The 24,538-nt window shown below is 45.2% G+C and overlaps 2 protein-coding genes across 5 annotated transcripts in view; one reads left to right on the top strand and one right to left on the bottom strand.

Annotated features, from left to right (window-relative positions):
• scn8aa (sodium channel, voltage gated, type VIII, alpha subunit a) overlaps window positions 1–5,190 on the top strand; it is a 92,178-nt gene extending 86,988 nt beyond the window's left edge. For all 4 annotated transcript variants that reach the window (XM_052058667.1, XM_052058666.1, XM_052058668.1 and 1 more), the window contains exon 27: window positions 1,969–5,190. In XM_052058667.1, the coding sequence (XP_051914627.1) occupies window positions 1,969–3,128 (1,160 nt within the window). In that variant the 3' untranslated portion in view covers window positions 3,129–5,190. The remainder of the gene's footprint in view (window positions 1–1,968) is intronic.
• A 6,916-nt stretch (window positions 5,191–12,106) lies between these two features.
• Window positions 12,107–13,396, bottom strand: LOC127596419 (glucagon-1-like). Its single transcript, XM_052058949.1, has 4 exons — window positions 12,747–13,396; window positions 12,561–12,660; window positions 12,314–12,466; window positions 12,107–12,190 (listed from the first exon to the last, which is right to left on the bottom strand). Exons 1-4 carry the CDS (start codon window positions 12,787–12,789, stop codon window positions 12,151–12,153), a joined length of 336 nt encoding a protein of 111 aa, XP_051914909.1. The 5' UTR covers window positions 12,790–13,396; the 3' UTR covers window positions 12,107–12,150.
• Between the last annotated feature and the right edge of the window lie 11,142 nt (window positions 13,397–24,538).

Raw genomic sequence — 24,538 nt, 5'->3', positions numbered from 1 at the left:
GTCCAGCTTTGCTCTTCCACGAAATAACATGAGTCAGCATAAATTCTAACTGGTCATTATACAGTATTACCGTTTCTGAAATGAAACACGTTACGCCGAAGTGGAGAAAAAGCTCCTTGGTGGGAGAGCCCCAGAGCCACCTGGAGTTACTTGGCTTGGATGTTGTGGGTCAGTTCTGGTAGACATGCCCCTTAAATATTGCGTGGACATCGTTGATGGTGCCTCTGGATTGGCTGGGGCTTTGGTCCCCCTATTAAGATGGGGGACCAAGGTGTGTCTTCCATGGTGTGTTCTGTAGAGTGATCACACTCCTCAGCCTCCCCGTTAAGGTCTTTTCGGCGAGTCCATCGCAATGTCGAATTGCCACATTCAGAAGGAGCAGTGTGATTTTGGTTCTGGCAGTGTAACCCTGGACCAGCTCTACACATAGAGCAAAAGTCCTAGAGTTCGCCCAACACGTCTACCTGTGCTTTGTCGACTTGGAGAAGGCCTTTGACTGTGTCCCTCAGCAAGTTGTGGTTAGAGTGCTCTCAGAGTATGGGTCATTTTATATGGGCTGTTTGGCCCCTGTACAACTGGGGTCAGAGTTTGATCCCCACTGCCAGCAGGAAATTAGTACCATTTCCAGTGAGGTTTTGACTCCGCTCAGGTTGCTTTTCATCACCAATTCTCTTCGCTACTTATATGGACAGAATTTCTGCGCACTGTCAAGGCGTTGAAGGGGTTTCGGAGACCACTGTATTACGTCTCTGCTTTTAGTAGATAATGTGTTTTGTTGGCTTCATCAAGCCGCAACCTTTAACTCTTGCTCAAGCGGTCGACGATCTGTGAAATGGTTGGGATGTGAATCAGCACTTCTGTTTCTGAGGCCAAGCTCAGAAATGGTGGGAGTGCCCCCTCCAGGTTGGGAATGAAATCCTGCCCCAGCTGGAGAAGTATATTGGGGGTCTTCCTCACAAATGAGGGAAGACTGGAATGGGAGATCTCCAGGCGGATTGGTGCAGCATCTGCCGTGATGCTGACTCGGCTTCACTTTGTTGTGGTCAAAAACAAGCTGACGCATAAATAGCCAATGCACTGCTCTCTATGATAACAGGCAGTGCGGCCATTTTTGTTTGCTTGTTTTGTTTTGCGTCAATCGTGTAGCAAAATGGGTGTCTGTCAGTGACGGACTGACAGACTTCTGTCAGTATTGACCGATCGCCCATCCCTGTAAAATAGAATAGATAAGAAGAGAAAGCCTTTATTGCTATTGTACGGTGAAGACACAATGAAATACGGGTTGTGAAATTGTCACGTATATAAAAAGTCACCTGCCTACACGCTCAGTGACTCGTCAACATCTCTGCATCTGGACGTTTTTAACACGTCAATCCTATAACTACGTGAACGGTATGACTGTTTGTGACTGGATGGCCCAAGGTGCGGAGGCAGAACTTCCAGCGCAAAGGCTTTCCACTCACACGATTCGCAAAAAGGCTAAAAATAGATTTTTGCTCAAATACACACCATCGCAGCACAGAACATCCCTGAAGTGAATGAGCTTGTGTTGACTGTGATGCCGCATTTTGTGGATGAAGGTAATGACGTCATTGATCCATCAGGCAAATTATGACATGGCAGTCAAGTCAAGTTTTGCACAAGATGCAAAATATCTGCTGATCCCGATCCAGCCGATCAGATCGGCGTAAAGTCTTTTCCCGAGCCCTGATTATGTTCATCAGCAGCACTATTATGTAAGATGAGGCGCAAATTCAGAAGGACTTGTATACAGAAAGATTTTCAGAATTGGCAGCTGGCAAAAAATGTCACTTAATGGGTGGACAGGCTTGCAGACAGCCCGCTATTTGTCCCGAAGCAATTACAGTCAGTTTTCCATAATGTGCTTCTTAAATTGTTTTAGTTTTGCAGATACCCAGCTGTGCTTTTTATTCTTTATTTTTAACTTATTGTTGTTCACGCTTACAGGAATGTTTCTGGCAGACCTTATCGAGAAGTACTTTGTATCTCCGACGCTGTTCCGAGTGATCCGCTTGGCTCGTATCGGACGTATCCTGCGTCTCATCAAGGGAGCAAAGGGCATCCGGACGTTACTCTTCGCCCTGATGATGTCGCTGCCAGCCCTGTTCAACATTGGCCTCTTGCTCTTTCTGGTCATGTTCATCTTCTCCATCTTCGGCATGTCCAACTTTGGCTACGTGAAGCACAGCGCCGGCATTGACGACATGTACAACTTTGAGACCTTCGGCAACAGCATGATCATCCTGTTCATGATCACCACTTCAGCCGGCTGGGACGGCTTGCTTCTGCCCATCCTCAACTACCCGCCGGACTGTAACCCCAACCTGGAGAACCCCGGCACCTCGGTCAAGGGCGACTGCGGTAACCCCTCCGTGGGGATATTTTTCTTTGTCATGTACATCATCATTTCCTTCCTCATTGTGGTCAACATGTACATCGCCATCATCCTGGAGAACTTCAGCGTGGCCACGGAGGAGAGCGCGGATCCGCTGAGTGAGGACGACTTTGAGACCTTCTACGAGATCTGGGAGAAGTTTGATCCCACAGCCTCTCAGTTCATCACCTTTGCCAAACTGTCGGATTTTGCCGACGCGCTCGAGCACCCGCTTCGCGTTCCCAAGCCCAACACTATCGAGCTGATCGCCATGGACATGCCCATGGTGAGCGGCGATCGCATCCACTGCCTGGACATCCTGTTTGCCTTCACCAAGCGCGTGCTGGGCGACAGTGGTGAGTTGGACATGCTGAGGCAGCAGATGGAGGAGCGCTTTGTGGCGGCCAACCCCTCCAAGGTCTCGTACGAGCCCATCACCACCACGTTGCGGCGCAAGCAGGAGGATGTCTCGGCCAGGATCATCCAAAACGCCTACCGCGCTCACCTCATCCGCCGCGGCATCATTTTCAAGCGCCACACGTTCGCTAACAACAAGCTTGAGAATGGGGGCACCAACCAGGAGAAGAAGGAGAGCACGCCATCCACCGCCTCGCTCCCTTCGTACGACAGCGTGACGAAACCTGACAAGGAGAAGCAAGATGACAACAAGGAGGACTGGGCCAGGAAGGAGAAGGACAAAAACCAAAAAGACGAGTGGGAATCAAAGTGTTAGGCACCACCTGAGTAGAAAGAGAGTGACTATTTGCAAGTAATAAAACCCGAGAAATAGAAAGGGAAAAAAATGTTTACAGACTACTGAGGCAACATGGTTTCTTATGTCATCAAAGACAGCTGAACCAAACACAATCTGTTTACTGTGGAACTTTGCTGCATAATGACCAAGTTCTTAGACATAGTGACTCACAACAGTGCGCTGGCCATGAGATACACACACACACACACACACTCACGGATATCTGTAGGGACCAACTTGCCAAGGCACACAACTCTCTGCTGAGTGAATGAGAGAATAGCAATGTCCCTGCCACCACTGAGCATGTGAAGTCCCTCTGCAAGGCTTCCATGCGGGAGCACCGCTAGAACTGTAACATCAGTCTAAAGGAAGAAGAAGAAGAAGAAGAAGAAGAAGGAAAAAAATAAAATAAAATTCCAAATCAACCACACAAGCAAACAAGCTAGTTTTTGAATGGGAGATGGAATACTGAAATGTAGACCCAGGTGTTTTTTGTTTTGTTAGGTAATTTCTTTTTTTTGGGGGGGGGGGGGGGGTTGCTTGCTTGTTTGTGCCTCAGTGCATCTTAACATGATTTGGCAGCAACAAAAAAAAGAAGATCATCCAGCTCATGTCACAAGTGCTTTCATCTCTCTTTTATGCTGACATAAGGAAAAGACATTCCGGTTCTCGAGATGGTTTTGATTCGGGGAGACTCAGATCAATAATAATAATAATTATTGTGCTTGTTCAATGCATAGAAATGACTTGCATGAAGGCATGTTTTGATCAGGAATCATGCATGAGTACTCATAGTTCACAAGACACTTAATGTTCACAACCCTGCAGTGATTTCACAGTATGAGTTGGGGGCGGCTGCCCGCTGGGGATGGTAATGAGCCGTATAGAATCTTTGTGACAGAGCGGCGACTGCTTTTTTAATGCTAACTCCCAGTTTGGAAACATAATGGTTTTGTTTTTGCTGCTCTGCAATCGAATGCTGGCGTCAAAGATGCAGAAGTCAACCCTCATGTTGAGGATGCGCGCTCATCCTCATCGGAGTGTGCGGCTCACATTACTTTTGCTGACTCATGTCGGGACAATGTTCGCCGCAGAGTTTGCGACGATTTGATTTGGGGCGCTCCAACATTAAAAGGGGAGCCACACTACTGTTGTAGGCCTTGTAGACAGTGGAGAAAGATGTGTTTGATTTCCTCTTTTGTACTTGCGACAGATCTGCATTCGAGCTTCCCAGCCAGTCGTCATGTAATCTCACGCGTTTCTGACAATTTGGAGCCACCGTCTGGGAATTTGTCTTCTCGGCTGATCTCCCACGGGGCTGGAGAACGACATGGACCACAAAGTGCGGGCAGGGTCAGCGCACAGCGGTCCCAAGCACTTGCTTTGTCGTGCCTAGCGTGAATGGAAGGAAGGGGGGAATGCAACAAAAAGGGCTTGTTGGTTGCTATAATCCAGTCGGCTTTGTCTGCGGGTGGTCCTCTACAACACAATCAACTGCCATGTTTGTCAGTGTATCATTGGCACCATCTTTGTTTTCCCACACACGCTTCCAGTGAGTCGGGCAAAAATGACAAAAGCAAAACTTGCGATGGACCTCACCAGGCCTCACACGGATGCAGCTACAATGTGTGAGCAATCAAATAGGCTTTGTGGATTTTTCCTCCTCCGTGAAGAAGCGCAAGGCTTTGTCAATCCAGCTTCCTCTTGAGGTGTTCCTGCCATTCCTTTTGTATGTGCCAGTCAATAGTCCTATTTCTACGCAGATGGCTTGCCCGGCGTCTGCCGTCACACCACTAACACCCCTTTAGGTGTGTTCAACACTGCCTGTGCTCCAAACGAACCCCCCCCCCCCCCCCCTGTGTCTCTACCATGAAACCAGGTCCTCCAGTAGTTTTGGCTGCTGCACATTAAAACCAAATACATTCCCAACGAGAGAACCACTGGAGCGAGCTGCGCTGTCCAGCTGAACTTTGCTCGTCTTGGATCGAACCGCTCCGACTGACTCACTCACAAATAAATAAATAAGACCCCCCCACCCACCCCCACCCAAAAATAAAGATGTGTATGTACAGCCCAGGCAATGATGTAAATGGCACAATTGCTGGAAAAGAACGTCTTTTTTGAGAGAAACTATAAATATTGTAACATATGATTTTATTTTAGCGGCATGCATTGTTGTGTTTTTGTAAATAAAGAGTTTTAAAACTGTTATACTAATCACACACACAGAGACACACAAAAAAGAATCATAACAATAATATAGAATGGCTTCCAGCTATGCCCTTTGTCACGTTTGTTACATTTTAAATTTTTTGAGACACTTTTCACTTTGGTGACTGACTTGAATTGAATGATAAATATCTATCTATCTATCTATCTATCTATCTATCTATCTATCTATCTATCTATCTATCTATCTATCTATCTATCTATCTATCTATCTATCTATCTATCTATCTATATACAATATATCTATAGATAGATAGATAGATAGATAGATAGATAGATAGATAGATAGATAGATAGATAGATAGATAGATAGATAGATAGATAGATAGATAGATAGATAGATAGATAGATAGATAGATAGATAGATATATTTATATCTATCTATCTATCTATCTATCTATCTATCTATATACAATATATCTATAGATAGATAGATAGATAGATAGATAGATAGATAGATAGATAGATATAAATCTTATATAATATGAAAAGTTCTATGTATACATATACTGTATGTCTATATGTATATAGAGTACATCAAACAGACATCTGTTTGTCACCTTTTGATTTCTGTACAACACGTTCAGTGGATGTTTCAATGTTAGTGGGGGGGAGCTTGTTTGGTTGAATTGTAGCCTGATCATGACAACAATAATGTTACCAGCACGCCATATTCACTCGCCATTCGCACATGCACACACTGTGCACACACACTGCCCTCCTCCGCCAGTCAGCTCGTGTGTCTCATGCACCCTGACCATGTACAGCCTACCTGCCTCCCTCTTACTGCTCCCACCGCCACCATATTCGGTGCCATGACAGCTCATCCTCACTTTTTTTTTCTTTCGATAGTATTCCACTCAATGGCATGTGCCTTTTTTCTGCTTCTTCTGAAATTTGGATGTCTGCCACACCTGAAAAACCATGCAAAAATGTGGACGGTAAAGCTTTGGGTGGAGCGGGTTGAGCACAACATGCATCAGGGATGTGGAGTCATGAATACTGCCATGCAGACGCCTCACTTCATTTTAATATTACAGCGTGTGTGTCGTTAAGAGAGAAAAAAATCAGTTTAGTCAACAATGTCCTGTTCTTCTAGTGCTATATGTGTGTGTGTATGCATCACCCACTTGGCTTGTGAAAAGCAGCTTGCCTTTGATACTTTTCTCTTCCTCCACCTTTCCGTTTCCCTCTGAAATTTTATTTTTGTAACGATATGGATTGGTTATAGGACTCATTAATATTCTTCTTTTTTTTTAACGCATGGACTATATACGATGGTCGTTTGTTTCTTTTGGCTGAAAAATTAAAAAGTGTTTTTGGTTTTGATTTTTCAACACATTTGAAAATGTGTGGGGGGGCGGATACACAGTACAATATGCTAGTGTGTTGCACAACCCCTCAGACTCTTGGCAAGAATACATGAAAGATTGTCTTCATTTGAGCACGAACCTTTTTATTACCAATAAAGCAGCCTTCCAGTTCAAACTATGTATTTGCTTCATTATCTTTTCAATATATAAGACCTTTGCTGTAGACAAACTTGTGGTTTTGCCTCTTTTTAAAAACGCAATGACTCCCAAATGGCAGCAACCTTTTTCCTTTCAGCCTTTTGCGGTGCAAGGACGCAGGAGGATCGCAAAACATCCAGGGAAATGCGGTTGAGGGCTGTTGTGGTTGCAGGCTTCGCCTTGTAATGGGTTTATTGAGTTTGTTAAAAGCCCCGTGCATTAAGATCCTGCCTGTCCCCACCACCTCCCCCTGCTTTTTTTTTTTTTTTTTTTTGTGGTCCAGCCTGCGGTAAATAGGCTGTGAAGCAATACCATTGGAAAGCATACGTTGAAATGTTTTTTCAAGATTGCGATCTTTAATGCATGGTCTCATGTTGGGACAAAATATCAATGGAGTGATGGCAGTGTATGCTGAGTAGGTTTCTGCCAACATCATATAATAATACCGAGTGAAAAAGTGTGTATCTAAACCACCAATCAAAACAAGCATCATGATCTCTGTATCTCTCTCTCTCCCCCACTTTATTTGCCTGCTCTTGGGCAAAGACTGAAGAATGGAGCAAGCTGTCGTTACTTTGTGTGAGTAAACAGTGTGTGGACAACCATGAGAAATGAGACGTTTCAAAGGAAGGCTTCTTTAATTTTCCGTGTGTGCACTGATTGGTTGTAATTAATTAGTTTAGCTTGGAAAAACGCTTAAGAGCTATTGACATATATTATGGCAACATTTTCAAAATACGGGTGTGTCCATGTTGGGTCCAACGAGACGTAACGTATGTAACTTACTGCTGGACGATAGACACATATTGGACAAAAAGGAGGACACAAAGAAAAACAATGGCATAATGCATGACCAACATTTGCAAGCGGTCGACCAGAAACAGCACACAAAGTGTACAATGGTTTCACATTTTTTACAAAAAATGTAATTCGACAAGTTTTGTCCACGCCCGTCAGCATTCAACCATGCTTTATAACTAAACATCCATCCATCCATTTTCTGATCCTTTTATCCTCACAGGTGTCACGTCGCGTGTCCGCCAGCAGGTGGCGGGTTTTCTCCTCCGCCATCGGCACACCTGCCCGTAATTTCGGGCTGATTACCCCCCTTTATTTAGAGACTCCGGCAGTCATCTCACTGCCAGAGAATTCCACGCCGTGCCATATTGCTCTCGCGCTCGATTTCGCTATTTGTCGTTCGACCTGTTGCCTTTTTGCCTTACGGCCGATTACTCTTGTTATTCGCGTTTCGCTTCTAGATTTTGTATTCATTGTATTTCCGCCAATTCAGGCCCCCCTCGCGTCGTCTTGTTTTCCGCGAGCGTTTTCAGTTGTAGTTTCCTTCTTTGTTATTCCTGGTCCTTATTTGACCAGCGTTTTGTGTTACCGTTTTTTCCCTGTCGGGCTCTTTCTGTTTTTGTCATTAAAGACACTCTTTTCGTTGACAAAGATTCTTTCGTTGTCTGTTTTCCGGGGATCCAACCCTTTATTTCCCTGTTCTGCACGGAGCGATCGTTATCGCTTCGGGCAGAACGTGACAACAGGGGTCATGGGGTGTGCTGGAACCTTTGCCAGCTGTCTTCGGGCAGTAGGTGGGGCGACACCCCGAACTGGTTGCCAGCCAATCGCAGGGCACACAGAGATGAACAACTATTCGCGCTCACACTCACACCTAGGAAAAATTTAGAGTGTTTCACTGTTTTTGCAATGTGGGAGGAAACCGTAGCACACAGAGGAAACCCAAGCAGGCACGGAGAGAACATGCAAACTCCACACAAGAAGGCCGGAGCTGGAATCGAAACCTGTACCCCTGCACTGTGAGGTCGATGTACGAACCACTGGATCACCGGGCCGCCTATAACTAAACATTCATCTGAAACATTTTTACCTTAATCTAATGTTGTAATGTTTAAATACATCACAGAGACAATGACTATATTTCTTCTCACTGCCACCCGTTCCTGTTCCCGGCGATGCAAGGGTTGCCATTACCCTGCGTTCCTGTCCCCGGCAAGGCAAGGTTCGCCGTCGCCTTCCGTTTCTGTCCCTGGCGAGGCAAGGGTTGCCATCGCACATGGGTCCTGTCCCTGGCGAGGCAAGTGTTGGCGTCGCCCTCCGGTCCTGTTCCCGACAACACATGTGTTGCGTCCCGCCCTGTTTCCACCGAGTCCAGCCATTGGGTGACTTTGGGACGTCTGGGATCTGTCCCTTGAGGGAGGGGTACTTGTTGTGTTTCTGTCTGGTTACATTTGGTTTTGTTCCCTCATGTGCCCTTTTTTGTCACCACCTATTCTCGTTATCAGTGTACCTTGTGTTTAACCAATCAGCTACCTCACCCCTTTTTGTCTTGTCCAGGTGTTTCTCGTTGTCTCGTCACTTTGCCTGTGTTTAGTTCCCTGATGTCTGTCAATCTTTGTTGGGTCATTGTGAGTGTCAGTATGCTCGTGAGTATACGTGTGCTCGTGTCAAGTTTTGTTTCCTGTCATAGTTTTGTTTTTTACTTTGGTTCCTTGTGATTTTCCAGGCATTTGTTTGAGTACTTTGACTTTGTGTTTTTCCATTGTACTCCTGTTTGTATTTTTGTTCAATACATTTTGGTCAATTCACCCACGCCCTTGCCTCTTGCCTGCTTTTTGGGGTCCTCCAACTACCACCACGCGAAACGTGACAGTGTCATAATTAATTGACACATTGAGTCGGGTGTGTCTTATCCTCCATGGCAGAGTCGAACCACTGAGACTGATTCACCGAACGCCTAAGGTTCGATCGAACCCAGGTTAAGAACCACTGTAGCAAATGAATCACGTCTATGTTAAGTCAAGGTAGAAACGTTTGTTCAGAATTATCTAATGTTGCTTTCTTTGTTTTAATATACCAACTTATTCAAACAAGTTTTCGACTGATTAAAATGTGTACTTGTAACAAACTCATTACTTTATGCATAGAAAGCCCTTGATTTTAAACTTTACTAACTCCATGAATAATGTTTACATTATACTGTATGCTTATATCGCATCATCATATCTTAATTACCTTGACAATGGGTGGCGGTATTATCCCTTCAGCAGTAATCCCCCTCACTCATTCATTAAGTCATTTTCCGAACTGCTTTATCCTCACTAGGGTCCGCGGGGGGTTCTGGAGCCTATCCCAGCTGTCTTCAGGCAGTAAGCAAGGGACACTCTAAACTGGTTGCTAGCCAATCGCAGGGCACACAGAAACGAACAACCATTCGCGATCACACTCACACCTAGGGACAATTTGGAGTGTTCAAGTCAGCCTGCGATGCATGTTTTTGGAATGTGGGTGGAAACCGCAGGACCCAGGGAAAACCCACGCAAGCACGGGGAGAACATGCAAACTCCACACAGGAAGGCAAGAGCTGGAATTGAACCCTGTACCCCTGCACTGTGAAGTCGACGTGCTAACCACTTGACTACCGGGCCGCCGCCCTCATTCCTTTTTTAAAAATTAAATTATTATTATTATGTAATTTTTAGGATTTGGAGAGAATACATCGTATATTTATTTTCATTCGCCTCGGTAGCAAGTTGAAGAGTTGAGGACGACACCTAACCTCTCAGCTCTCCCTCTTGCTGGCCATCGTGGCTCTGAAAGTGCCGTGAGGTGAAGCGGAGGAGGGGGAGAAAGAAGGGAGGTGCAGGAGCACTGCAGTGCAGATAAATTAATGCAGCATTTGAGGCGGAGTCAGGAGCACACTCCCAATTTGGGCCAGCGCCTCCGTCACAAGAATGCATGCGTGCGCAACGGCTGCTTTGGAAAGCACATCGGATCAAATCAGGACCTTCGAAAAGGCTACTAGAGAGGCAACAAAAGGCAAAAAAAAAAAAGAGAGCGACGATGGCATCGTTGGCTGCTCGGGGATTTCTGTCGTCCGAGGTGATTTTCATGCCACTGGATGGAGAGACACTAGCTCTGACATCTTTCAGCCCAGCTTTGAGGAGCTTGAGGCGGGGCTTACCGCGCGAATGGGTGTGAGGATAAAAGTCCTGTATTGGGAAGAGATGCGCGACGTGATTGGCAGAGAGCCAGAATTACTTTGTGAAACAGAATCGTCAAAACTGTTCATGACACAATTTTTTAACGATTTTGCGGTTGGCTAAATTCATTTTGAGCCTTATAGGCCACCATATTCAAGACAATAATAGCTAGCTTGACGCAGTTTTCCATTACAAACCCAATCCATGCACTCACAAATGATTGTTGAACAGAATTTCCACACATTTCATTTCAGATGCGCGACATGCCACTGAGAGCATTCTGCAGGCTGACCCTGATTGGCTAAATCTGGACATTTTTAACCCTTGTCTGCTTCTCGATTTATAAGACAGCACTGATAAAATGATGACAAAATATTGTAAATGCATATCCATCCATCCATTTTCTAATGCGTTTCTCCCCAGGAGGATATTCAGACAGTCGGCTGGGTACACCCTGAACTATACTGTAGTTGCCAGCCAATCGCAGTGCACACATAGGCGAACAACCATCCGCACTCACCGTCACATCATCGTCAACAATTTCGAAATCGGAGTACTTGGAGAAAACCCACGCGGGCACGGGGAGAACATGCAAACCCCACCCTTTAAAGCCCATTTCATTCATAGCCACTGCAGTCCCTGCTTATCTATCCCCCTCCAAAAAAGAATCTCTAATCGGCCATAAATACAGCTGTGCGTACTTATTAATGTGTGGCAAAAATGGGGTCTGCTCTGCACTGTATAAAACAAAACAAAAAAACAACAACCCCCCCCCCACACACACACACAAAAACACCTAAATAAAGCCTTCCTGACCACATGATGACTCCCCTCATCCGCCCATGAATCCTGAGCTCATAGCTGCCTGATTTGGATTTGGAGAGTAACAGTACACCCATGTGGTAGAATAGGAGCATCAACGCAACAGTGTCACGGCATACTGCAATAAAATATTTATTGTAGATTTTACCGTACAAAACACGTCGATGATAGTTTAGAACAATAAAACAAACAGAAACATTGCAGATTGTGAAGATTTTTATTCTCAAATCTAAAACTGAAGTTGTGTAATACAGTTAATTTCACAGCAAAAAAAATCCAGTTTTAAAGACAAATTCCCCCAAAAAAGATACACCTTTTAATATAATCAGACAAATACTAATACCATTGCTATTACTGCAATATTAGAGTAATACCCCCCACCCCCACCCCCCCATGACTTTCAATGCGGATATTCTTGCATGCTTCTTGGACATGCTCTTATACTTCTGTTGCGATCTGAAGCAAGTTTCTGTGACATCTGCAATGAAAATGCAAAGTGTGTTACACTTTGTGGAGAGTTTACGCACTTGAGTAAAATAGTCAGTCACGAGAAGTTTTCATGTCTCTGCTATGTTTTCACATTTGACAGCTCCGCGCTTACCTTTCTCTCTTAGTAGTGGTCAGCCACGCCACAAAGTCCTTGGCCTTCATTTTATCCAGGTGGCCAGTCAGGTCATTGGCAAAGGTCCCTTCAGAATGCCTCTTGTAGTTCTTGAATATGTGTTGTCCCTTTTCCATCTGATATGAATGCAATCTGACGCGGGAAAGCACAGAACAAGGATATACTTTTTCCACTGATAGCAAGCAGAAACTATTGTCAAGTATGCAACCATTTAAGACATAAATACCTGGTCAGGTGACTACTTTTATCCAGCACAACCTCCGTACTGGTCGAAAAGAAGATGGGGACAAGCATGCACCACATGAGAAGTACCATCCTCCGATCACCTGGTCGACACAGAATCATAATGGCATTTGCAGTAGTTGCGCACTCGTCACTGTCTGGATTTTTTTTTTTAAGGACAGCAACTCACCTCGAGCAGCCTTAAGTGAAGTGCAACACCGTTTGGAGGGCATGAAGCCAGTGCGAAGGTCTGAGAGTGGACCTCCGGTGTTGTGATGACTTAATAAAGGCTGCAGGTGTGCTTCAGTGGCCTGCAGTCACCTCTCACGGAACATGACCCTCTTCCTCATTATGGACGCATCGGAAACACGGTGACAAGGTGGCGTGGTGTCCTCTCCAAGTAGGTCAAGGGTCAGAACTCAACTCTGGCTTCTTTAGACAGCAGCAGGTGTGAGGAACAAATTCCTTGTCTGTGGCCTACTGAGTTTCATCAGTTTTTGTTTTATAAGCCACCACACTGGATTTAACATAAAAGAAATGATGTGTGGACATACAGTCTTTCAGCTTTCATTTAAAAGGAATTGCAGCTGTTTTTGATAGAATTCCACACTGTTAAATCCCCCCAAATGCCCCATCAAAAGATAGATGTCGCTTCGAGACACAAGGTGGAATTATTTAGTTCTTTATTTATTTAGTGGATGTCATCATATTAATACAGTTCCCAATAATTTGGATTCAATTCACATTGGACATTATTGGGCATCATCGAAAATATGCCAACCATGATGCTCTTTTGTTTTGTTAGCATAACAACGATTAACACGTTAGCATTTGAGCTATTCACATTCAGAATACAAGTGTAGCTGACATATTTAAAACCGATGTTTTCACTGTGGTTAAGACAATCACCACACACCATTTTACAAAGGAGGTGTACGGAAGCAACGGTCAAGTCAAGTCAAGTCAACAGTATTTATAGAGCACTTTCAAACAGCCATCGCTGCATACAAAGTGCTGTACATGGAGCGATTTAACATATACAATAAACAGTAAGACGAATCAGTAATAAGTAATAAGTAATAAGTAATAAGTAATAAGGCGGTAGAAAGCACCAAGCAGTAAAATCAAGAGCAAATCTAAGTCATGCTGAGTCAAACGCCAAAGAATACAAGTGAGTTTTGAGGAGGGCTTTAAAGATGGGCAGCGAGGAGGCTTGCCGAATGTTCAGTGGGAGGTCATTCCAGAGAGATGGACCAGCAACAGAAAAGGCTCGATCCCCTCTGAGCCTCAGTTTAGTTCTTGGTACGTCTAGCAAAGACTGGTCCACAGACCTGAGGCGCCGGGCAGGGGTGTAGGGGCGTATGAGCTCAGAGAGGTAAGGTGGCGCGAGATTATTCAGAGATTTGAAAACAAAGAGGAGGATCTTAAAAATAATTCTAAAATGAATGGGGAGCCAGTGAAGGGATGCCAAAGTAGGAGTTATATGCTCCCTCTTACGAGTACCAGTCAAGAGGCGAGCAGCGGCATTCTGTACCAGCTGAAGGCGCTTGATGGAGGACTGGCTGACTCCAAAGTACAGGGCGTTGCAGTAATCGAGCCGGGATGTGACAAAGGCATGAATTACTGTCTCAAAGTGTTCATGTGAGAGGAAAGGTTTTATTGTGGCCAGCTGTCTAAGGTGAAAGAAGCTGGATTTAACAACGGCACCAATTTGCCGATCGAGTTTGAAATCACTGTCCAGTTTAAGTCCCAAGTTTGAGACCGTTGATTTCAGATAAGGAGATAGGGGGCCCAAGTCTACAGGATGGAATGTACAAGGTCCACTGGGGCCAAACAATATCACCTCTGTCTTCTTTTCGTTGAACTTTAAGAAATTTTGTGCCATCCAGGTTTTGATTTCTTCCAGACAGGATAGGAGTGGCCTTAATGAGAAGGTGTCTTTCTTGCTCAGTGGGACATAGATCTGGCAGTCATCTGCATAGCAGTGGAAAGGAATACCATGTTTCCTTAAGATGGAACCCAATGGGAGCAGATACAGCGAGAACAGCAGAGGCCCCAGAATTGAGCCCTGTGGAACACCACATGACAGGGGAGCAGTGCGTGATTCAGAGCAGCCAAGGCTGACACAAAAGGTCCTGTCAGCTAGATAGGACCTAAACCAATCAAGAGCACTCCCGCCAATGCCCACCAAGTGCTGCAAACGAGTCAGCAGAATACTGTGATCCACTGTATCAAATGCTGCAGTTAAGTCCAATAAAACCAGACACACGTGGTCTCCAGAGTCATTTGCCAGGAGGATGTCATTAGAAACGCGTAACAGGGCTGACTCCGTGCTATGCATCGTCTTGAAACCTGACTGGAAGACCTCCAAGATGTTATGTTCATCCAAGAAAAGTTTCAACTGCATGTGCACCACTTTTTCCAGAATTTTGGAAATGAAAGGCAGTTTGGAAATGGGTCTGTAACTTGACAGCTCATCTGGATCAAGACCAGGTTTCTTGATCAAGGGTTGGACCACAGCATGTTTAAACTGTTGGGGAACTACACCAGAAGAAAGGCTGCTGTTGATGATATCCAAGACCGATGCACCAACACTCGGGAGAACCTCCTGGAAGAAGCGTGGGGGAAGAGAGTCGCAAGGGGAGCCAGATGGCTTCGTCTGGCGAACTACATCCTCCAAAAGCGCCAAGGACACAGTATCAAAAGAATTTAGGACAGCTGAACATGGAACATGGACAGAGGGGTCAGATGCGGTATTTGGGACCGGAATCCTAGCTGTAGAGACCTTATCAATAAAGAACTGAAGGAATCTGTTGCACATCTCGGCTGAAGAATCCGAGCAAGTAGGCAGAGGGGGTTTGAGTACAGAATCTATCGTTTTAAATAGTGCACGAGGGTTGTGACGGTTGGCTAGAATAAGGTCCGACAGATATTCTCTTTTGGCCTCTTTTACTGTGAGCTGGTAGTTACGCCAACGGTGGTCAACACGCCACTGTTCAAATGACAAAAGCTATTCTCTCAAGAACTCAAACATGCACACACGTTGTTGGTTCTCCCGTGTAAATAAAATAAAAGAAAAAAATAGGAATCAAAATAATAAAACAATAGGTGGCCCAGTGGTGAGCATGTCAGCCTCACAGTCCAGATCCAACACTCTTCTGATGTGAGAGTTGATATGACGCTATGCCGTGAAACCATTCTGACTTTCACTTGGTTTTTCTTCCAAATTCTTTTCTTAGCCGTTTCCCATAAGCTTGTGCGTTAGAATGAAGAATTGTGTGTTAGAATCCACATTTAGAAGGGAGATTGCTCTCCAATCTTCAATTGTGAAGCGGCCTCTATCAGGTTTGGGGATCAAAGTTAAAATAAACTGTGTTGCATTGTAACTGTCATATCCTGTCTCGAAGTACACCAAAATACTGTAATCCAACGACCGTCATCTGAAATTACAGATTCCAAAAGATCCCCTTCGAATCTGTTCATCAATATTGCAACATCAACAGAGAGATTTGTCCATTTTCCTTACTTGAATGAGTTTCTTGTAAGAATATTTTCTCCGCGTTGTAATTTTTGACAAATAAAAAAGCTGCTTTACTTAGTACAGTACTGTATTATCACAAAGACCTCATACATTCAAAGAACAGAAACTCTGGGCCTTAAACCTAAACATGACGTTTTAACAGCAAAATATAGCTACAAAACAGGTTATTTGCTCAACTAGTACTTGTGACCATTTAACCTAAACTAAAAGTACCAAGAGTCTAATTTCACATATTCAACCAGTTGACATAAGTATCAATACCCTGTAACCTTGCTAACAAGTGTTGAATTTGTAAACCTCACAATCAGGATATTCTCTTTCCTTCAATATAGGTTCGGCCACGGAAACCCGCGTGTTTTCTTGTACTTCCAACCGATTTCCCATTAGCATGTGTCAAATCGTTTTTTAAAAAATTTTTATTAGTTGTAGCTTCTTCCCTCTCAGAATGACGTTGTTGGACCACATATTGAATTGGACGATGATAGGTCAGTTAGAGATGTCACGGGGAACTCCGTGGGTTGTGTCGATGCCCACCTTCTCCTTGTCCTCAGGCATGATCGCGGAAAAGACCTGCATTATTTTAGCCTCAACGTTTTCCTTAGGAGTTTATTTTAGCCTTTGTCAGCCTCAGGTCCCACCGCTCTGCGTTGTCACTTCTCTGTTGCATTTTGGTCATTCGTTTCCACGTGCTTTTAATTTCTTCTTCCTTGAACTTTTTACATCAGCAATGACATCTGTGTTGATGGATAATTTCTCTGAAGTATGCCATTAGCGCCCAACAGAGCCTTCAGGATGTCATCATTAAAAGGCCATGTGAATGATTCGTCCCTCACACGCAACTTTTTTTCGTCGGGACATTTAGAAGGAGTAACAGGGAGCGATGAGAGTAAAGGATCAAATTGCTCGGTGCCATTGAAAAACAGTGAAGCATTGTCTTGTCATTTTGGCCATGGTCACATGTAACGTAACACAGAATGCATGGTAGCGTTAGCTTTGTTGGCGTTGCATGCTAAGACAGCCCTCTTCGGCTTACAAGCTTGTCGACTTTATAAGTATCTTTACTCACAAAGGCCTCCTTATAATGCTGTTCACACGGCCTTGTTTTGTTGTGGCAATTGTCAGTTTATTGTTCTTCTTGTCGTGGCCCGGTGGTCGACTGGTTAGCGCGCCAGCGTCACAGTGCAGAGGCGCAAGGTTCTATTCGGGCTCCGGCCTTCCTGTGTGGGGTGTGCATGTTCTCCCCGTGCCTGTGTGGGTTTTCTCCAGGCACTCCAGTTTCCTCCCACATTCCAAAGCACTATAATTTGTCCCTTAGGGTGACTGTGAGTGCGGATGGTTGTTTGTCTATGTGCCCTGCGATTGACTGGCAACCAGTACAGGGGTGTCCCACGCCTAGTACCCGAAGACAGCTGGGATAGGCTCCAGTATGCCTGCGATCCTTGTGAGGATGAAGCACTTTAGATCATGGATGGATGTTTTTTTTTTATAGAACGTGTTAAGAGAACCTCCTAATTGCATTTTTTCAGAGCGAAGTTTGGGTAAATTCCCAATTACAAGTTTCCATGATTATGTTTTGCCTGTTACTATATTAATTTGATCATTTGTCTTACCATTTTGATTATTAGTAATGTTGGTAATTGGTGCCCTTTTTTGGGTGTAGACCTCCCCTCCCCCACAAAAAATATGTGCACGTGACTGGTGGGCATTAGTATTGGGACACAGATCAAGTATATTTTGCACAACCCAACACAAATGATTTTCACTGTGCTCATGTTTTGGCCATTAGGTGTCAGCCTTGATTAATGCACCCCATTCGAGTCACCCTTCTCTCAGATCGCTTAAATAACCATCATCATAGCAATATTACCGTCGTTCAAGCCATGTAATTTATTGAAGAATGTTTTCTGGCAGCTTTAAATTAGGGACAATAATTAATACATAAAATGAATGATCTATTTATAGACCGGTGCAGGTATAGAAGAAGACGATTGACTTTTGAGCTTGTCTGGAATCATGAATCACGAAAGGAACAATGTTTACAGTAGTCAGGTGTATGTGTTAAACACATTGTGTTTGTATGCGGCCTGGTATCATGTTGCAGTTGTCGTAACGGGGTTCAAATATATGTGTGAGTCATTATTCTTTTTTGAAAGAAGAAAGAAATAGAGTTGAGCGTTGAGTTCTTCCAGCAGCGGCTCGTGTTTCCGGGCTCAAACTGTGGTGCTATTTTCAGTGGCACTTGATTACTTGCTTTTGCTCGCTACATTAATACCGCAACCATCGACACTGCCTTGCACACTGGAGCGCTGCTTAATATCAGGCTAAAAACAAAAATAAAAACAAAAAATAAAGTCATTATTGATTCGAGTGGAATTTTACGCCTTTCTTTGTTGTTCTTTTCTGCTTTTGATACCAGCAGCTTTTGTTCCAATATAAGTTCCGTTTATATAATGTTGGGGGAAGAGTGCCCTCCTCTCCCCGGTGTTCGGTGAATTTCGGACGAGGAGAATGTTTGGAATCCAATGCACGTTTTGAGCATGATGTCTCTGATCCACTGGTGAAAGGACACTTTGATTCTCTCCTGCTTCATCGAGAACTGCTTCAAAAAGGCGCATGCTCGAATATGGTTGTGATTGCGCGTCTTACGTGTTGTGTTGTATTACCTTATTTTGTTATTTTATGTTAACTGTTGTGTAAAGCACTTTATTACAGCTGCAGCTGTTGTGAAAGCACGATATAAATAATGATGTACCAGTGATAATTTTACAGTTTACCACCAGCGAGTCCCAGGGACTCGCTGATCAGAAAAGTACGAGTCCCATCTTGCATTTCGAGAGTACCAAATTTCGAATTCTGAAATGGTCTACTTATTCAATTCATATCATATGATAATAACACAAACAACAACATATACAAACAATTATAAATAAATGCTGAAAACATGTAAATAATTCAGTCGCAGGGCTGAGGATTTCGGAAATTCACAGGAACCGTTTTTCGGTTCCGTTGGATTACCCAATGGGAAACCACGGTAACTAATTTGGGGTTCCGTAAACGTTCATTATGGGAACCCATTTTTCTATTTTGACTGATAATCATAATCAAGAATTCTGAAAATCAGAAGTATAATGTTTCACGGGTAAATGTTTGAAAACTGTGCATTAACAATGAACATTACATCAGTAGCTGTGTACTCCAAGTTTATTCCAAAAAATAAATGGATCAAAAACTGGTGTACTCATGTGCGTCATAAATACAGCATACCACAAAATCAGAGTTTTTTTTTCACACTGCAAAGATTAATTGACTGGTAATCATTAATACAGGCTCAGTGCCTGTACATTGGGGTTCACACCGGTAGACGAGAGGGTTGCCTCCCTCCGCCTTCGGGTGGGTGGACGGGTCCTGACTGTTGTTTGTGCATATGCACCAAACAGCAGCTCAGCATACCCACCCTTTTTGGAGTCCTTGGAGGGTGTGCTGGAGAGTACTCCTGCTGGGGACTCCATTGTTCTGCTGGGGGACTTCAATGCTCACGTGGGCAATGACAGTGATACCTGGAGGTGCGTGATTGGGAGGAACGGCCCCCCCGATCAAAACCCGAGTGGTGGTTTGTTATTGGACTTCTGTGCTCGTCACGGATTGTCCATAACGAACACCTTGTTCAAACATAAGGGTGTCCATATGTGCACTTGGCACCAGGACACCCTAGGCCGCAGTTCGATGATCGACTTTGTAGTTGTATCATCGGATTTGCGGCCGCATGTTCTGGACACTCGGGTGAAGAGAGGGGCGGAGCTGTCAACTGATCACCACCTGGTGGTGAGTAGGCTCCGATGGTGGGGGAAGATGCCGGTCCGTCCTGGCAGACCCAAACGTATAGTGAGGGTTTGTTGGGAGCGTCTGGCGGAATCCCCTGTCAGAAGGAGTTTCAACTCCCACCTCCGACAGAGCTTTTCCCATGTTCCGGGGGAGGCGGGGGACATTGAGCCCGAGTGGACCATGTTCCGTGCCTCCAGAGGCAGCTGACGGGTATCGACTGGCCAAGCGGACCGCAGCTTCGGTGGTCGCCGAGGCAAAAACCCGAGCGTGGGAAGAGTTTGGTGAGGCCATGGAAGCCGACTTCCGGACGGCTTTGAGGAAATTCTGGTCCACCATCCGACGTCTCAGGAGGGGGAAGCAGTGCACCACTAACACTGTGTACAGTGGGGATGGGGCGCTGCTCACTTTGACTCGGGACGTTGTGAACCGGTGGGCAGGGTACTTCGAAGACCTCCTCAACTCCACCAACACGCCTTCCTTGGAGGAAGCAGAGCCTGGGGACTCTGAGGTGGGCTCTCCTATCTCTGTGGTTGAAGTCACCGATGTTGTTAAAAAGCTCCTCGGTGGCAAGGCCCCAGGGGTGGATGAGATCCGCCCGGAGTTCCTCAAGGCTCTGGATGCTGTGGGGCTGGTTGTGACGCCTTTGCAACATCGCATGGTCATCGGGGAGAGTGCCTCTGCATTGGCAGACCGGGGTGGTAGTCCCTCTTTTTAAAAAGGGGGACCGGAGGGTGTGTTCCAACTACAGAGGGATCACACTCCTCAGCCTCCCTGGTAAGGTCTATTCAGGGGTGCTGGAGAGGAGGGTCCGTCAGGAAGTCGAGCCTCAGATTGAGGAGGAGCAGTGTGGTTTTCGTCCCGGCCGTGGAACAGTGGACCAGTTCTACACCCTTAGCAGGGTCCTTGAGGGTATGTGGTGAAGGAATAATTCATTTTATGCTTTTGCTTATATTAACCACGCTTTGAAGGAATAATTCATTTTATGCTTTTGCTTATATTAACCACGCTTTGAAGGAATAATTCATTTTATGCTTTTGCTTATGTTAACCACGCTTTATTGCTCTTTATTCAGTGTGTAAGAATAACAGACATGTTCTCTCAGTTCTTCATCTCAGGGAGTAACGCACATAACGGCAGTTCTTTATCTCAGTGAAAAACACCAAGGGAGTGACATAACGGCCGTCTGTGCGGGCCACTGCTGCGCGGGCAGTGGCGGGAAAACACCAAGAAGACCAGTGGCGGGAAAACACCAAGAAGACCAGAATACGTGGAAACACCAAGAAGACCAGAATACGTGGAAACACCAAGAAGACCGGACTCCAGAATGCGTGGACCAATCACCGTTAGTCTAGGCTCATGAATAAACAATGATCTGTTGTAATATATTCTGTCTGTCCTCCTGAGGGTGAAGAGTCTGTCCAGTGGCGGTGCAGCTTGTCTAGACTGTTTGTTAGGGAACCTCAGGAACAGACGTCTGTATTAGATGACCTGTTAGGGAAATAAATCTGCGTGACTCCAAGCTACTGAATCCTGGTCATCACTCTACTGGTATGTGTTATTAGAATGGTAGTGTAGCATCGTTGGAATTGGCTTCCTCCTCCAGGTCTTGAACACGCTAGAGAAAATGGTCCGGTGGAATAAAAGGACCAGTTTCTACAGTGGGAATTCGCCCAACCAGTCTACATGTGTTTTGTGGACTTGGAGAAGGCGTTTGACCGTGTCCCTCGGGGAGTTCTGTGGGGGGTGCTTCGTGGGTATGGGTTACCGAACCCCCTGATACGGGCTGTTCGGTCACTATACCACCGATGTCAGAGTTTGGTTCGCATTGCCGGCATTAAGTCGGAATCGTTTCCAGTGGGGGTAGGACTCCGCCAAGGCTGCCCTTTGTCGCCGATTCTGTTCATAACCTTTATGGACAGAATTTCTAGGCGCAACCGAAGCGTTGAGGGGGTCCGTTTTGGGGGCCTCAGTATTACATCCCTGCTTTTTGCAGATGATGTGGTGCTGTTGGCTCCTTCAAACGGGGCTCTCCAACTCTCACTGGAGCGTTTCGCAGCCGAGTGTGAAGCGGTTGGGATGAAAATCAGCACCTCCAAATCTGAAACCATGGTCCTCAGTCGGAAAAGGGTGGAGTGCCCCCTCCGGGTCGGGGAGGAGATCTTACCCCAAGTGGAGGAGTTCAAGTATCTTGGGGTCTTGTTCACGAGTGGGGGTAGGAGGGAGCGGGAGATCGACAGGCGGATCGGTGCAGCGTCTGCTGTGATGCGGACGTTGTATCGGTCTGTCGTGGTGAAGAAGGAGCTGAGCCAAAGGGCGAAGCTCTCAATTTACCGGTCGATCTACGTCCCAACCCTCACCTATGGTCACGAGCTATGGGTCGTGACCGAAAGAACGAGATCCCGGATACAAGCGGCTGAAATGAGTTTTCTCCGCAGGGTGTCCGGGCTCTCCCTTAGAGATAAGGTGAGAAGCTCAGTCATCCGGGAGGGGCTCAGAGTCGAGCCGCTTCTCCTCCACATCGAGAGGAGCCAGATGAGGTGGCTTGGGCATCTGATTCGGATGCCTCCTGAGCGCCTCCCCGGTGAGGTGTTCCGGTCATGTCCCACCGGGAGGAGACCCCGAGGAAGACCCAGGACACGCTGGAGAGACTATGTCACCCAGCTTGCCTGGGAACGACTCGGGATCCCCCGGGGAGAGCTGGAAGAAGTAGCTAGGGAGAGGGAAGTCTGGGCTTCCCTGCTAAAGCTGTTGCCCCCGCGACTCGGCCCCGGATAAGCGGTAGATGATGGATGGATGGATGGCATTAATACAGGTAAGTATTGACGTGGCTTAACATCCTCTTCCCAAGACAATACATGTGTAATCTACTGTCAATTTGACGAAAGAATCTAACATGTCATCATCAGTTCTACCAACAGTTAACATTAGCATTACTATACGTTGTGACGAATGTTTTATTCCTAAAGTTACCAAGCTACAACCAGTAAATTATAGAATAACCAATACTGTTTCAGAATATTTTCATAGCGATTAGCCTATAGGGTGATCCCTCGCTATTTCGCGGTTCGTTTATCGCGGCTTAAGTGCATCGCAGATTTTTTCAAACATATTTATAAAAGTCCGCAACCGGTCCTCAAGGAGCAGCGAAAGTCAGCAAAACAACATTAAGTCACATAGAACAACATATACAGTACATGTGAGGTGAGGGAGGCGGGGGGAGCTGAGAAGATGCAAAGCCATGTTGATTGGCTGTGCATCTTCTGTTTTATCACGTTGGTCTTTGTCTAAGTGTTGTTTACGATGCATGCTCGTGTGTGTGTGTGTGTGTGTGTGTGTGTGTGTCGTAGTATTGTTTTCACTGGGAAATTTCCTTGCTCCCAAAAACGCAACTTATTTTGGAACTGTGCGTCTCGAGTGAAAATTGTGCGTCTTGGACGCGGGACGCAGAGGTCACAAGATGGCTGATGTACATGTAGTATTTGATTGTATTGTATCTCTGCTCTGGGGGAAAAAATACAGCTGCTGGTCTTCAGGTTGTGCTTTCGTTTGTTGACTGGCATCATTAGATCATCACGATCAACTCTACCTGTTCCACACCACATTCAACATCGAGCCATGCTCTTTTGCCAGGAACTGACAAATTAAACTTAAACTTAAGCATTCAGTCTTTCGGGTAATATTGTCTGTAAACTAGATGCCGCACATCGTAAATGCAACATGTCATATTAAATAGCCTCTCTGGTGAAGCATAGCAGGTTTTTGAAATGGTGGAGGAGAAGTAACAATAACGCCATCACCTCCACCTGTCATGCCGGAGCCTCAATTTATTTAGTGAGTTAATGCTAGGCTATCAGATTCCTATCTGCAGCTCGTTCCCCTCTGCTGCTCCCCGCTCTCGCCCGAAGGACTGTTGTTGGTGAGCATCTGGAGACAGGCCATTGAATGGTCCCCATTATTTCTGGGCCCCGTGCTTCAGCGAATGCAACTGGGGAAGGTCGGTAACATAATAACAAAATAATACAACACAACACATAAGACAGACAGTCATACAATCTTAACCACTTTTCTGCATCCTCTTTGTTGTTTGAAGCAGTTATAGATGAAAGAGAAGAAGATCACCGTGTTCTTTCACCAGTTGATCAGGGATGTCATGCTGAACAACATAGGTTGTAGTCATTGTCAGATTTGCAAGATTAGTCAACATTACAGTCCAAAGTTTTGCCAGCGCAGAATTTGAGGCAGCTGCAAAGACTTCACAGTTGGGGAGAAAAGTAGAGTAGAAATGCTACAGTTCTATTTGAATCCTAATATGAAACACACGGTGAAAAAAGAAACAAGAAAAAAAGTGTTGTGCCTTCCATGCCTATTGCTGATTCCTGTTGAATAATTTCAAAATACAATTGTGACTTTAAAAATAACACACTTCATTGTGTACACATTTGATTAGGTTGAAACTGACAAATAGATCAGGCCATCACGCATATTTATGCATTTCATCAATTTTAACAAATACAATAGACAACAAATCAAAAGGTTCACACCTTATATTTTTTTAAACCAATAGTGCATTTTTTCAATCACTCCGATGAACACAAAAAATATTTTAATACCATTGCACT

The sequence above is a fragment of the Hippocampus zosterae genome, chromosome 2 (genome assembly GCF_025434085.1).
Source record: "Hippocampus zosterae strain Florida chromosome 2, ASM2543408v3, whole genome shotgun sequence".
Taxonomy (NCBI): Eukaryota; Metazoa; Chordata; class Actinopteri; order Syngnathiformes; family Syngnathidae; genus Hippocampus; species Hippocampus zosterae.
Note: the sequence above shows the minus strand (reverse complement) of the source record. Positions and strands in the feature narration are given on the sequence as shown.